The sequence below is a fragment of the Colobus angolensis genome, unplaced genomic scaffold, assembly GCF_000951035.1.
Source record: "Colobus angolensis palliatus isolate OR3802 unplaced genomic scaffold, Cang.pa_1.0 Scaffold265, whole genome shotgun sequence".
In the NCBI taxonomy this organism is placed as follows: domain Eukaryota; kingdom Metazoa; phylum Chordata; class Mammalia; order Primates; family Cercopithecidae; genus Colobus; species Colobus angolensis.
This window is the reverse complement of record NW_012115877.1, coordinates 1942170-1958726: the sequence shown is the minus strand read 5'-3', so window position 1 is coordinate 1958726 and position 16557 is coordinate 1942170. Positions and strand designations below refer to the sequence as shown.

General features: G+C 36.2%; 1 protein-coding gene across 4 annotated transcripts in view; it reads right to left on the bottom strand.

Moving 5' to 3' along the window:
• Positions 1-16557, bottom strand: part of ATRX (alpha thalassemia/mental retardation syndrome X-linked) — a 295353-nt gene that overhangs the window by 48039 nt on the left and 230757 nt on the right. For all 4 annotated transcript variants that reach the window (XM_011947439.1, XM_011947441.1, XM_011947440.1 and 1 more), the window contains 2 exons: positions 5488-5665; positions 4273-4467 (listed from right to left, as the gene is read on the bottom strand). In XM_011947439.1, the coding sequence (XP_011802829.1) occupies positions 4273-4467; positions 5488-5665 (373 nt within the window). The remainder of the gene's footprint in view (positions 1-4272; positions 4468-5487; positions 5666-16557) is intronic.

Genomic DNA, 16557 nt, shown 5'->3' with positions numbered 1-16557 from the left:
AGCTGGGCATCGTGGAGTGTGCCTGTAATCTCAGCTACTTGGGAGGCTGAGGCAGGAGAATAGCTTGAGCCTGGGAGGCAGAGGTTGCAGTGAGCAGAGACTATGCCATTGCATTCCATCCTGGGCTACAGAACGAGACTGTGTCTCAATAATAATAATAACAAGAACAAGAACAAAAACATTGAATACAAATGGACTAAATTCTCCAATCAAAAAACACAGACTGGCCAAATGGATGTAAAAACAACAGCCATTGGTCAGTTGTCTACCAAGAAATACACTTCTCCTATAAAAACGCACATAGACTAAAATAAAGGGGTGAAAAAAAAATATTCCATGCCAATGGAAACCGAAAAAGAGCCTATAAAAAAGTCACTATACTTAGACAAAATAGATTTCAAGATAAAAACTGTAAAAAGAGACAAAAAAGGTCACTATATACTAATAAAGGGGTAAGTTCAGCAAGAGGACATAATTATTTTATTTATTTATTTAAAGATGGAGTCTCCCCCTGTCGCCCAGGCTGCAGTGCAGTGGCGGGATCTTGGCTTACTGAAACCTCTGCCTCCCAGATTCAAGCGATTCTCCTGCCTCAGCCTCCAGAGTAGCTGGGATTACAGGGGCCCACCACCAACCCCGGTTAATTTTTGTATTTTTAGTAGAGACAGGGTTTCACCATGTCGGCCAGGCTAGTCTCAAACTTCTGACCCAAAGTGATTTGCCCACCTCAGCCTCCTGAAGTGCTGGGATTACAGGCATGAGACACCATGCCCGGCCAGGATATAATAATTTTAAATATATATGCACCCAACACTGGAGCAGCCAGATATACAAAGGAAACATTATTAGAGCGAGAGAGAGAGAGAGATAGGCCCCCAGTACAGTAATAGTTGAAGACTTCAACACCACATTTTCAGTGTTGGACAGATAATCCAGACAGAAAATCAACAAAGAAATATCAGACTTAATCTGCACTACAGACCAAATACACAAAATAGATAATTTAAAGAATATTTCATTTAACGGCTGCATTATACATACTCTTCTCTCCAGCACATGCATCATTCTCAAGAAGACACCATATGTTAAGCCAAAAATAGTATTTAAAATTCCAACAAATTGAAATCATATCAAGGATCTTCTCTGACCACAATGAATTAAAACTAGAAATCAGGCCGGGCGCGGTGGCTCAAGCCTGTAATCCTAGCACTTTGGGAGGCCGAGACGGGCGGATCACAAGGTCAGGAGATCGAGACCATCCTGGCTAACACGGTCAAACCTCGTCTCTACTAAAAATGCAAAAAAATTAGCTGGGCGTGGCGGCGAGCGCTTGTAGTCCCAGCTACTCGGGAGGCTGAGGCAGGAGAATGGCGTGAACCCGGGAGGCGGAGCTTGCAGTGAGCCGGGATCGCGCCACTGCACTCCAGCCTGGGCGACTGAGCAAGACTCCATCTCAAAAAAAAAAAAAACTAGAAATCAGTAACAAGAGAAATTTTTGATATTCTAAACACATGAAAAGTAAACAATATACTCTTGAATAACCAGTGGGTTAGTGAAGAAATTGAAAAAGAAATTAAAAATTTATTGAAACAAATAATAATGGAAACACAATGTACCAAAAATCTATGGGATACAGTGAAATCAGTACTCAGCGGGAAGTTTATAGCTGTAAGCACCAACATCAAAGAAAGTAGAAAAACTTTGAATAAACAACCTAACGATGCATCTTAAGGAAGTAAAAGCAAGAGAAGAAAAGTAGAAAAGATCAATGAAACACGTGGTTTTTTGAAAAGATAAAGTCCACAAACCTTTAGCCAGACTTCTTAAGAAAAAAAAGAGAGAATATCCAAATAAATGAAATCAGAGATGGAAAAGGAGACATTAAAACTGATACCACAGAAATTTAAATGACCATCAGAGGCTACTATGATCAACTATACGCCAATAAATTGGAAAATCTAGAAGAAATGGACTTAGACACATGCAATCTACTAAGATTGAACCAGGAAGAAATCCAAAACCCGAACAGACCAATAACAACTAATGAGATCAAAGTAATAATAAAAAGTCTCCAAAGCAAAGAAAACCTAGAGATCCCAATTTACCTAAATAATTTTCATTTTAGGTTCAAGGGTACACGTACAGGTAAGTTTACCCAATTTATGTGCACGTGTACCCCTGAACCTAAAATGAAAATGTAAAATAAAATAAACATATTACGGCATGTAAAGTCCCAACCGCACCCCCCAAAGAAAAATGAAAAAATGAAAAGCCAAGTACCTAATACCTTCACTGCTGAATTTTACCAAACATTCCAAGAAGTACTAATTCCAATCCTCCTCAAACTATTCTGAAAAACAGAGAAGGAATACTTCCAAATTCTTTCTGAGACCAGTATTACAATGATACCAAAACCAGACAAAGACACATCAAAAAAGGAAAACTACAGGCTAATATTCCTCATGATCATTCATACAAAAATCCTCAACAAAATACTAGCAAAACAAATTGAACAACACATTAAAAAGGTCATTCATCATGACCAAGTGGGATTTATCCTAGGGATGCAACGATGGCTCAGTTTATGGAAATCAGCTGAGTGCGATGGCTCATACCTGTAATCCCAGCACTTCAGGAGGTTGAGGTGGGAGGATCCCTTGAGCCCAGGAGTTCAAGACGAGCCTGGGCAACATAAAGAGACCTCACCTCAACAAACAAACAAACAAACAAACCACAAAAATACATACATACATACACACATATAAATACACACACACACACACACACACACACACACACACACACGGAAAAACAATGTGATACATCATATCAACAAAACGAAGGATAAAAACCATATAATCATTTCAATTCATGCTGGAAACGCATGTGATAATATTCAACATCCCTTCATAATAAAAAGTCCTAAAAACTTGGGTATCAGAGGAACATACTTCAACATATTAAAGTTATATACGACAGACCCACAGCTACTATCATACTGAATGGGAAAAAACTGAAAGTCTTTGCTCTAAGATCTTGAACACAACAAGGATGCCCACTTTCACTACCGTTATTCAACATCATACAGGAAGTCCTAGTAAGAGTAATCAAAGAACACAAAGAAATAAAGCACATACAAATGGGAAAGGAAGAAGTCAAATTATCCTTGTTTGCAGAGGACATGACCTTATATTTGGGAGGGGGGGGAAAAAAAAAACTAAAGACTCCAGTGGGGAGGGGGAGGGCAGGGGAGTGGGGAGAGAAGAGAAGAGAAGAGAAGAGAGAAATAAAACTACTGGGTTCAAATTCTAGCTGTAACACTTACTGGTCATGTACCCTTGTGTAATCACAAACTCTAAGTCTTAGCTTCCTGAGATAATGGGTATGAGACAGGCCTTTATAAACCTTAAAGTTTTCCATAAATTTGAAGAATATTTAACCTTCACAAGACATAAGCTAAGCTGACTATATTATACCATCTTAACAGTTATATCACACAATATTACTGATTGTGAAAGCATTCTGTATTTTAAAGTCCAGATTTATTTAAACTAAAATAAAGCATCCTAAATGTCATTCAATTCTGGAAATCCCAGGTCCTCTGCTTTGTTTCTTGTATTTGAAAATAACTTTCTAATCTCCATTTGGAGGACAAACAATTATAATGATTAAGAGTAATGCTTCTGAGTTGGTCAGGTATGATTTGAAGGCCAGCTTCATGATATGGTGTGTAAACTCGGGTAAGTTACCTAACCTCTCTGAACCTCAATTTCCTCATCTTGAAAATGAAAACAGGACTATCTGCTTTTCAGTTGCTGCTGGATTGAGGAAGATAATCTGAACAATGTCTTGTTTTTCTTAGTATGCTTTCACAGTATACCTCTCAAAGTCAGCAAATAATAAATGTTTATAAAATTAACTGGTTTCTTGCAACCCGAAATTCACCATAAGTATATATTCAAAGTAATTCCCCCTTTTCTAATTGGAAAATTTGTCTGCTACTTCTCATAAAAGTTGAAGTGTAAAGTATATTAGAAAATATGCTAATTAGATATATGTGGCATAAAATATGTGTTTCAGAATATACCTTTTGTGGTGCTATATGGAGAATTGATCAAGCACCCTACCATTTATAATTTTCTAGACAAAATTCTTTATTTTCCTTGAAAAATTCTGAAATATAGCCTTAATCAGATGACTAACTTTCACATTAGTAGTAAAATTTCTTTAGTCCATGTTGGTTTGTTAAGCCAGTGATCTAAATATTTTTACCTTTGGCAGCATGGGAGTATCCCTCTTCTTCTTCTTTTCTGAATTAGGGTCATCTAATAAGTCTGGCTCAAAAGTATAAAGTTCAGTAAGCTCATTCATAGTAAAATGACGCTCCACCTGCTGCTGATCAACAACTCGAAAAGACAGTGACTGCTTAGTTACTTGCCGATCATAAATCTTATCTTCCATGGTTCCCTTTGTAAAAAGAAGGAAGAATATACAAAAAAATTAAATTTTGTAAGCATGAAACTTAATCAAGGATAAATACAGTTACTGGTTAATATGAAATGGTAAAACTTCATGGTAATATATTGCCATAAAGAAAAACTCATCAGCAATTTTGCTTAATTCATGAAAGATTTCATCTGTTTAGCATAGTTTACCATAACAAATAAAATTACGTTACTGATAATTATTCTATATTATCTGACCAAAACGCATTCATGTGTTGCTTTATTTATTTCTGCACTCCGTAGAAGGAGGACAGCAGGCAGATACCAGAGTAAACAGAAATAAAGGGACAGACACAAAAAACATTTAGGTAAATATTGAAGTTAGAAGGCAAGAGAGCAGTTTGATTCCTTTTCAATGTAATATAATAAGCTATCAATAAACACCATAAACTGCCTTTATATCATCTTATTTTCTATGATTTCAAGACAGAAAACAAATATAAAACGCCATATCCATTACACATAAACTACATTAATTAAATGTATACATATTACATTAAATGTATATTAAATATAAAAATTACGTTATAAATGAGAATGTACAGAAGTTATAAACAGGAAAGAAAAATATAAAAGAAAATTGAATAAATAACAGGAAAGAGTTTACATAAAGTTGTCAATCAACTTATATACTAAAGAAGATCAAATAAGCAAGGATCTACCAAAAAAAAAACCAGTCTCTGGTTTGAGAAGCCCAGATTTGGAGGCAGGTTGAGAGGGGTTGCATCTGCTGTGGGTAGCATCCACTAAATCTGTTTACTCATGCAAAACAATCTCAACCTGAGAAAGATGACATTACAGAAATGGATACACTACAAAACAGAAAATCAAGAAAAGCCAAAACTGACTTCTGCTGCTTTATGTACAGAAATGGTATTTCCAACTTTATTTCCCTCTCTGTAATACATATATGTTTCATACCTCTAAAATATTATCCATTTCACACGAACTTTCAATATGAAAAAGAGAATTATAAACCTACCTGAGCTAAGAACCTATATACATATACAGGCTTAGTCTGTCCAAAGCGATAAACTCTGAATATACTCTGGATGTCATAAGATGGATTCCAAGAAGCATCAAATATAATTACTCGATTAGCAGCTACCAGATTAATTCCTAGAGATCCTGCTTTAGTAGAAATGATAAATAATCGCCCTCTGAAAATGAAAATATAGAATGCTTCAGTAATTAGTACTTTACAAATATTTTAATTACAATATGACTTTTTGATACTTAGGCAGTTTTTTTTTTAACTATCAAGAGTTCAGAGAAGTCATTTCTTACTTACTGAAGAAAATAAGATATTATCTAAGGAGTCAGGATGATAATACATATGCCTAGGAAGAATCCTATTGTTGGAAAATAAAATAGTCTGATTTAGGAATAAAGATGAAATGAAAAATTAAATATTTACAATGTGGTCAAGGTTTTATTTACAGATTTCTGAATAAATTTAGAGAATTTATATTTAACTTGAAAGTCTATATTGTATTGGGTACAGCTAGGGGCACTAAGTACATCAAAATGAAGGACAATGCAAAAGTAGGTGAATATGTAGGAGTGACTCAACATTTATAATACAGCATAATGAATATAAGGAGAGACGTTAGATAGATGCAAGGTACTGGGGTAGGTAAAATAGGAGCAAGAAGACAGACACAGGGCTCCAGGAAGGGTGTGTCTAAAGAAAAAAAAAGAAACTGATAGATTACCTGATTTGTTGGAACACAAACATTTATAGTTTTTTTCTTTCTTTTTTTTTTTTTTTTGAGACAGAGACTCGCTCTGTCAGCCAGGCTGGAGTGCAATGGCGCAATCTCAACTCACTGCAACCTCCGCCTCCTAGGTTCAAGCGATTCTCCTGCCTCAGTCTCCTGAGCAGCTGGGATTACAGGCGCAACACCATGCCTGGTTAATTTTTGTATTTTTAGTAGAGATAGGGTTTCGCCATGTTGGCCAGGCTGGTCTTGAACTCCTGACCTAAGGTAATCTGCCCACCTCAGCCTCCCAAAGTGCTGGGATTACAGGTGTGTGCTACCATGCCTGGCCAGGATTTATGATATTTCTGTAGTAGAATTTAGAAATGAATTGGTGATAGGTATATAGAATACTAAGCAAATGGTAAAAACAAATCATTACTTCAGCAAAATATAATAAATAAGTACACAAAAAAGGAAAAACGCAGTATTCAAGTGGCTTACAAATATTTACATAGCCACAATAAAGAAAACACTGCAAATTAATTTAGGCAAATATGAAAAATTGTACTGGGTAAACGAATGAGGAAAAGTGTGCATGTACTTGTGGTAAATCACTACCTTACACTTTAGAAAGGATGTATGTAAGTAAGAATTGCCAAGAGTTGAAGTTGGTTACTTCCAGAAAGCAGAAATCACAGGTAGAAAGAGATTTGGTCACGGGACTGGTTTTTATTTGAAGCCTTGTAAAACTATCTGTTTTTTAAAAATATGTAAATATATTACTTTGATATTAATGAAAATTTAATTTGAAAAGATTGGATAAACACTTTTTGAAAATAAAAACAACTCTAAGGAAAAAAATTACTCAGTTCCACTCCCCAGAAACAACCTCCATTCAAATCATGATATATTTCCTATAGGTTTCTTTTTTTTTCTGAATATATACTTTTTAAATTTTGCAGTCGGGATAACATCTGTATATACAATATGTATTAAGAACAGTTCCCCATGCCGGGCGCAGTGGCTCACGCCTGTAATCCCAGCACTTTGGGAGGCCGAGGCGGGTGGATCACCTGAGGTCGGGAGTTCGAGACCAGCCTGACCAACATGGAGAAACCCCGTCTCTACTAAAAATACAGAATTAGCTGGGCCTGGTGGCACATGCCTGTAATCCCAGCTACTAGGGAGGCTGAGGCAGGAGAATTGCTTGAACCTGGGAGGCGGAGGTTGCGGTGAGCCGAGATCGTGCCATTGCACTCCAGCCTGGGCAACAAGAGTGAAACTCAGCCTCAAAAAAAAAAAAGAACAGTTCCCCAAATTTCTTGGTAAACATCATGCTTGGTAGCTGCATAGTATTGCACTGGATGACTGTACAATAATTTAATAATTTGCTTATCGCTGGTAACTTATAGAGTGACAAAAATCCCTGGAATATAATAAGCTCTCAATAATCAACACAAAATTTCTTTTCTTTCATGAAAGAAAATTAATTACTAAAATGCCATACTAATTACACTTATAGCATTCATTATACACTAGAATGCAAAGAAACTCTAAATTTAAATGATGGGGAAAAGTTTACAATTTAGTTTACCAATCATATTATATACTAATGAAAAATCCTGGTATAAAATAAATAGAGATAGTAAATTCATGTTTTATGTCAATTTGGAACTACCACACATCTATGAATATAGACTATAGAAATTATCATAAAAGTTGACCAATTTTGAAGAAAATGTATTTATCACAGTGTTATTTTATAGTAGCATAAGGTTGAAAATTAAACAATATGTATAACATAGAGAACTAAATTACACTCTGGCTATGTTGCCATTAAAAATCCAAATACTACGTTATGTGGAAGAAAAGCAGAATATAGAGCCTTACTAAATACAATTGCAAATGCATTAAAAACAAAAACATATACACACAATGTTAAGAGTGGTTCTCTGTGGTCAATGGGATTATGATGACAAGTTTCATCTTTATACCTCTATAACACATATTCATTACAGAGAATGAACTGTAGCTTCTTTAACTAGAGGACACGCTTGAAGGTATATGGGTAAATGCTGGTCGAAAATTATTCCAGTTATTAATGTCTATCCCACATAAGCAAAAGATGGCATAGAGCTATACAAAAGAATCAAGCATATAGAATGCTATAAACTATGTAGGTTAAAAAACACACAGACATACATACACACACAACACACACGAAACCTTAAATAACTTCAATATGCAAGTCCATATTGAGATAAACTACCCAATACATTTTTTAGATATTCTTAATACTAAGTATTAGTATTAAAGTATATACTCAAAACAAACATAATTAAAATATAAAGGATGATTTGCACAGTGCTCATATAAACCATCCTATACATGTCTTTTGATAAAAGCATTTCTGTCAGGTACATATCTAAGAGTGGAATTGCTGAGTCATAGGGTATTTACACGCACTGCTAAACTGAACAAATAGTTCTGTAAAGTAGTTCTTCCAATTCATATTCCCACCAGCAGTATATAAGGCTCCCAGTTGTTCAGGTCCTTGACAACTCATGGTACTGTCTTTTTGTTTTTATTATAACCTTCGAAAACAGTTTAAGGTTCACAAAAATTATACCAGTTGAGTTCCCATATATCCTTCACTCGGCTTCCAATGGTAACCTACAACTTATATAACAACAATACATTGTCAAAACCAGGAAATTGATGTTGGTATGAACTCAAGTACAGAGCTCATTTGGGTTTCATCAGTTTTTGTTTGATGTATAGTTCTACAAAATTTTATCATGCATGTAGAATCATGTAACCATTACCAAAGCAGGATACAGAACTGTTCCATTATCACACACAAAAAAAACCTTTCTTGTGTTTTCCCTTCGTATTCATGCCCTTCCCCTAACCCTAAACCCTGTCAACTACAGATCTGTTCTTTATCATTATACTTCTGTCAAATTGCAAGGTTATATGACAAGTATGTTTAGTTGTTTAGTTTTGTTTTTTTGAACTGTCAAATTGTTTTCCAGAATGGTTGTTTTCATTTTATATTCCCACTAGTAATGTAGGATGAATCTAGTTTCTCTATATCCTCACTAGCATTTAACGTTGTCACTATTTTTTATTTTAGCCATGCTGATAGGTGTGAAGTGACAACTCATGTGGTTTTAAATTACATTTTCTTTCGTTTCTAGAGACAGGATCTCACTCTGTCTCCCCGGATGGAGTGCAGTGGCACAATCACAGCTCACTGCAACCTTGAATTCCTGGGCTCAAGTGATCCTCCTGCCTCAGCCTCCTAAGTAGCTATGACTATAAACATGTGCCACCATGCCCAGCTAATTGTATTTAATTTTTTGTAAAGATAGATTCTCACCATGTTGCCCAGGCTGGTGTTGAATCCGAGGCCTCAAGTGATACTCCCACCTCAGCCTCCCAAAGCCCTGGGATTGCAGGCCTGAGCCACCAGCCTCACCTAAGTTACATTTCCCTAATGGCTAGTGATGCTATCTTTTCATATGCTTATTTGCATAGCCTTCCTCAGAGAACTGTCAGTTCAAGTCCTTTGCCCATTTACTAACTGAGTTGTTTTCTTTCTGAGAGTTCTTTATACATTCTGAATGATTCCTTTGTTAAATATGCAAATTGCAATTATTTCTCCAAGTCTGTAAGTTGTCTTTTCCTTTTCCTAAGAGTCTTTCACAGACAAAAGTTTTTAATTTCGATTAAGTCCAATTATTGATTTTTTATTTAATGGATTATATGCCTTTGGCATCATGACTAAGAACTCTGCCTAACCCTAGATGCAGAAGATTTTCTTCTGTTTTCTTATATAAGTATAATAGTTTTACATTTAGATTTATGATGCATTTTGATTTTTTAAAATATGGGTAAGGCTTAAGTAAAGGTGTTTTTGGCCTATGAAAGTCTAATTGTTTCAATACCAGTTTTTGAAAAGGCTATGCTCTCTCCATTTAATTGCTTTTGCATCTTTTGTCAAAACCATTTTTAACTTGAATTTCTCTGATGATTAATAAGGATCACCATGCTTTCATACATTTACTGGCCATTCAGATATCGTCTTTTGTAAAGTCCTGTTCAAGTTTTTGCCCATTTTTCTATTGGGTTGTCTAGTTTATCCTATTGATTTTTAAGAGTTCTTTATATATCCTGGATGAGACCTTTTTAGATGTATATATTGGGAATAGCTTCTCCAACTTCGTGACTTGCCTTTACACTCTTAATGTGAAATGACATTTATATTAGTCAGGGTTTTCCAGAGAAACAGAACCAACAGGAGTTAAGAACTTCTGTGTACATGCATGTGTGTGTGTGTGTGTGTGTGTGCGTGCGCGCGCGCACAGACATATTACGAGATTTGCCTCACTGTGATTATGGAAGCTGCGAAGTGCTACAATGTGCTGTTCACAAGCTGCAAAACCAGGGAGCTAATCGTATAAATCCTGATCCCAGTTCAAAGGACTGAAAATCAGGCAGCCCTAGGCTATGGGTGGGGGCAGTTGGTATAAGTCCTAGTCTGTCTGAGTCTGAAGGCTGAAGAACCACGATTACCAATCTCCAAGGGCTTGATAAGATGGATGTCCCAGCTCAAAGAGAGAGAGAGAGCAAATTTGCTCTTCTTCTGCATTTTTGATCAATTCAGGCCCTCAATGGATAGGATGATGCCCACTCACACTGATGAGGGCAATCTTCTTTACTCAGTCTACTAATTCAAATACCCTTTCAGGAGCACCCTCACAGACATATCCAGAAGTGCTTTATCAGCTGCATGGGCACCTCTTAGCCCAGTCAAACTGACACATAAAATTAACTATCACACCTTTGGTGAACAGAAGTCCTTAATTTTAATGAAGCCCAAATTACCAATCTTGTATATATACAAGGAACAGAAGGCAGCTCTGAAAAGTGAGAAGGATGAGGCAGATAGGTAGGGCCCTCAGGATATAAAGGATAATGTGGTACTGAGTTTCATGGGCTACCTTTTTATTTTTAAAATCTTGTTTCTTTTGAGACAGGGTCTTGAATTGTCACCCACACTGGAGTGCAATTGCATGATCACAGCTCAATGCAGCCTTGACCTGCTGGGCTCAAACACTCCTCTCACCTCAGCCTCCCGAGTAGCTGGGACTACAGAAATGCACTAATGCACCCAGCTAATTTTTAAATTTTTTGTGGAGACAGGGTCTCACTATGTTGCCCAGGCTGGTTTTCAATTCCTGGGCTCAAGTGATCCTCCTGCCTTGACTTCCCAAAATGCTGGGATTACAGGTGTGAGCCACCGAGCCCAATGTTATAGACTTTCTTTCTGCCTCATGTATCCTAGATTGGCTGCTGAAGAACTCCAGAAGGTGCTGTCAAAAAAATCTCCAAGAAAAGCCGACCCTCCAGCCACAGGACCAGGAAAGGGGCAGCATAGCAAGACAGAAAATGTTAGGATAACCACTCAATTCCAACCAAACAGTACAGCAAAAAATGTAGCTGAACCTCATCCTTCTACTGTAACCAAGTTATAACAAGGCACTGCCAGGGTGGGGTCAGAGAAGTCTGATTTAACAAGGTCCTCCCTATGATCCAACAGCGTCAATGAAGGCCATGTAGGGAAACAATACATCCACCCACACCCAGCAGTTACAAGAAAACCCCTTCCCTTCCTACTGGAATTATACCACCATCCAGTAACTAATGAGTCACCCCCTGTGGGTGGAGGCCATCTGAAAAGAGGTAAACAGGTAATCTTGAGCCTCTGTCCCCCAACCTAGCCAAGGTAATACCAGTAGAGGCCTAGTGAGGAGACTGAACTCCCACTATCAACTGGCAACAATGTGGTAGGGCCCTGCCAAAACATTTGTCAGAAGATGCCTACTATAACAAATGATTTAAACAAAATCCAGCATCTCATGATATAGTAACCAATATGCCCAGTTTAAATAGAAGAACTTTTTCATAATAAGAACCAGAAAAATCTCAAGTTCAATGAGAAAAGACAATCAACAGACACCAACACTGAGATGACATAAATGTTAGAATTGTCTGACAAGGATTTTTAAAGTAGTCATTATAAAAATGGCTCATAAGCAATTATTAACATACCTGAGACAAATGAAACAAATATTCTCAGCAAAGAAACAGAAGACATAAAAAAAGAACCAAATGAAAATTTTAGGCTGGGCACGGCAGCTCAGGCCTGTAATCTCAGCACAGTGGGAGGCAAAGGCAGGCAGATTCCTTGAAATCAGGAGTTCCAAACCAGTCTGGCCAACATGGTGAAACCCCGTCTGTACTAAAAACACAAAAGTTAGCTGGGTGTGGTGGTGCATGCCTGTAATCCCAGCTACTTGGGTGGCTGAGGCATGAGAATTGCTTGAACCTGGAAGGTGGAGTCTGCAGTGAGCTGAGATCTTGCCACTGAACTCCAGCTTGGGCAAGAGTGAGACCCTGTCTCAAAAAAAAAAAAAAAAAAAAATTAGAACTGAAAAATAAAACAGAAATTAAAACTCAGAGTGAGTTGAGTAGAATGCAGAGAGCAGAAGATTTGGTGACTTTGAAGACTACACAACAGAAATGGCCTAATCTGAACAACAGAGAAAAATGGAGTGGAAAAGAAACTCATTTATCCATGGGACTATAACAAAAGATTTAACATTTTTGTCATTAGAGTCCTAAAGGAAGAGGAGAAAGGAGGAGGGGCTGAAATTCAAAGAAATAATGACTGAAAATTACCAATATGCATTAAGAAACATGAATCTGCAGGTTTAAGTAGTTGAATGAACCACAAACAGGATAAACCCAAACAAATCCGTGACAAGATACATCAGTCATCTTCCGAAAACGTAGAAAAATAATCTTGAAAGAAGAGAAAAACAACACCTTATCTAAGGGGAAAAAACAATTCAAACAGCAAGTTTCTCATAAGAAACCAGGGAGGCAAGAAGGTAGTGACACATATTTTTCAAGTACTGAAAGGAAAGAATTGCCAACCCAGAAATCTACATCCAGCTGAAATACCATTCAAGAATGAAGGGGAAATCATTTGTTGCCAGCAGACTTGCTGTTAAAGAATAGCTAGGCCAGGCGTGGTGGCTCAGGCCTGTAATCTCAGCACTTTGGGAGGCCAAAGCAGGCGGATCACTTGAGCTCAGGGGTTCAAGACCAGCCTGGGAAACATGGTACAACCCCATTTCTACAAAAAAAACAGAAATTAGCCAGGTGTGGTGGTGTGCACCTGTAGTCCCAGCTACTTGGGACGCTGAGGTGGGAGGATGGCTTGAGCCTGGGAGGTCAAGCTGCAATGAGCCAAGACTGTACCACTGTATGCCAGCCTGAGTGACAGAGCAAGACCCTGCTTAAAAAAAAAAAAAAAAAGGAATGGCTAAAATAAGTTCTGTAAATATAAAGTAAATGATAAAAGAAGGATTACTGAAATGTTAGGGAGAAGTAACAACGAAAACAGCAAATAATAAATATGAGTCAATACAACACTTTCCTCCGGTTGTGTTTTCTAAATTATATTCTATGGTTGAAGAAAGATGATTACACTGACTGATATGGTTAAACACTTGAGACAGTCATATTATAAAAAGGGAATCAAAAGGATATAAAGAGTTAAGGTTTCTGCACGTCAATTAAACTGGCAAAATGACACCAGTAGACTGTAGTAAGTGTGTGTATATGTATGATGTAACACCTACAGCAACCACTATCAAAGCTATACAAAGAGAAACACTAAAAAAACTATAGATTAATCAAAATAGAATTTCAAAAATATAAAACTAACCCACAGGAAGGGAGGAAAAAGAAATCATAAACAAAAGAAAATAGAATGAAAGAGAACAAATTGAACAACAACAAAAAAATGGTAGACTGAAGCCCTACACTAAATATAAACGGTCCACATACATCTTTTAAAAGAAAGATTGAGTGGATAAAAAATAAAACAAAAAACATGACCCAACCACATGCTGTCTACAAGAAACTCACTTCAAATACAACAACATAGGTGAGTTGAAGTAAAAGGATGAAAAACTATATAACATGCAAACACCAATCAAAATAAAACAAGAGTGGTTATATTAGTATCAGATAAAATAGATTTCAGAGCAAAGAAGATTATGAGGGATAGAGAGGGGCACAGCAACACTAAACGTGCATAATAAACAACAGAGCTAAAAATATCAGAAGTAAAACCTGACAGAAGAAACAGAAAAATCCACAATTATAGTTGGAGATTTCAGCCTTCCTCTCAAAAACTGATAACCACATAGACAAAAAAAAATCAGCAAAAGTAAAGAAGAATACAATAACCTTATCGAAGAACAAAATCTAATCAATATTTATAGAACACTCACCCAACAACAGCAGAGTACATATGCTCTTCAAGGGCCAGTCTACTCGGGGCATAAAACAAAGCACAACAAACTTAAAAGAATTGAAATAATACAGATTATATTCTGAACATAATTGAATTAAACTAGAAATCCACAAAAGAAAAATAATGGGAACCTCCAAATGCATGGAAATTAAACATGCTTCTAGCTATGAGTCAAAGATGAATTCTGAAATAAAAATATACTGAACTAAATGAACATATAACATATCGAAGTTTGTATAACTAAAGCAGTGCTGCAAGGGAAGTTTGTAACACTAAATGCTTACATTAGAAAAGAAAAAAAGCCTGAAATCAAATTAGTAATCTAAGCTTCTACCTCCCGAAAGTAGAACAGTAAGAGCAAAACAAACCAAAAGCAAGATGAAATTAAAATATGAAAAAAAAAAAAGAAAATCAAGGGAATAAAACACTAGTTATTTGTAACAATTAATGAAATTGACAAACCTCTAGCAAGACTAATAAAAAGAAAACACACAAATTACCAGTATCAGAAGTGAAACAGAACCTATCACTATAGACCCTAAAGACATGAAAAGTATATTAAGAAAATGCTATGAACAATTCTACACATACATTTGAAATTACAATGAAATGAACCAACTCTTATAAAAGCACAAACTACCACAACTCATTCAATATAAAATAGATCACTTGAATAATCCTAAAACTATTGAGGAAATTTAATTAGTGATTTCTAAACTCCTCAAAAAAGAAATCTTCAAGACCAGAACTAGTTTCACTGGCAAATTTTACCAAACTTTTAAGATTAACACAAATCCCCATAATTTTTGTCAGAAAATAGAAGAGAAAACAATTACTGACTTATTTTATGAGGTCAATATTAACCTGATACCAAAACCAGACAACGAAAACAACTGAATATATAACAGTAACTCTCATAAATATCTCTCAACAAAATATTAGCAAACAGAACCAAGTACTATATAAAAACAATTATCCTTACGATCAAGTGGAGTTTTATTCCAGGCATGAAAGGTTGGTTCAGCATTCAAAAACCAATCTACATAGCATACCATATTAACAGATTAAGAAGAAAAAACAGATGATACTGAGGCAGAAAAAGCATTTGACAAATGTAAACACCCATTCATCATAAAAACTCTGAGAAAATTAAGAATAGAGGGGAACTGCCTCAACTTGATGAAGAGTAATTACAAAAAAAGTACAGCATGGCTGTGCATTCCTGCTCAAAGAGGCTGAGGCAGGGGGATCCCTTGAGCCTAGGAGTTTGTGGCTGCAGTGAGGTATGATCACACCACAGAACTCCACTCATGGTGATAGACAGAGACCTTGTCTCAAAACAAAAACAACCCCCTGACCCAAAAAAAACAACCTTACAGCTAACAACATAGTTAATGAAGACAGAATGCTTTTCTCCTAAGATCAGGAAGAAGGTAAGGATGTCCACTCTCACCACTGCTACTATTACTCTTAAGTTTTAACCAGTATGAGGTATAGGGAGGGACACAGCAATACTAAACATAATAAACAGAGCTGAAAATATCAGAAGCAAAATCTGACATAACTTAAAGGAGAAACAGACAAATTCACATTTACAGTTAGAGACTTTTCTTGTAGTAAGACAAGAAAAGGAAACAAACAGCATACAGATCATAAAAGAAATAAAACTATCCCTACTTGCAGATGGTATAATGGTCTTAGAAAATCCAAAGAAATCTATAAAACAAACTCCTAGAACAAATCAAGTCAGCAAGATTACAGACAAAAGATCAACACAAAAACCAACTGCATTTCTATATTTGAGCAATGAACACATGGAAACAAAAATAAAAAATATAGTATCTAGCTAAAAAAAAGAGAAATACCTGGGTGTAAATCTAACAAAAGACCTACAGGACCTGTATACTGAAAACTACAAAACACTAACAGAAGGAATCAAAGATCAACATTAATG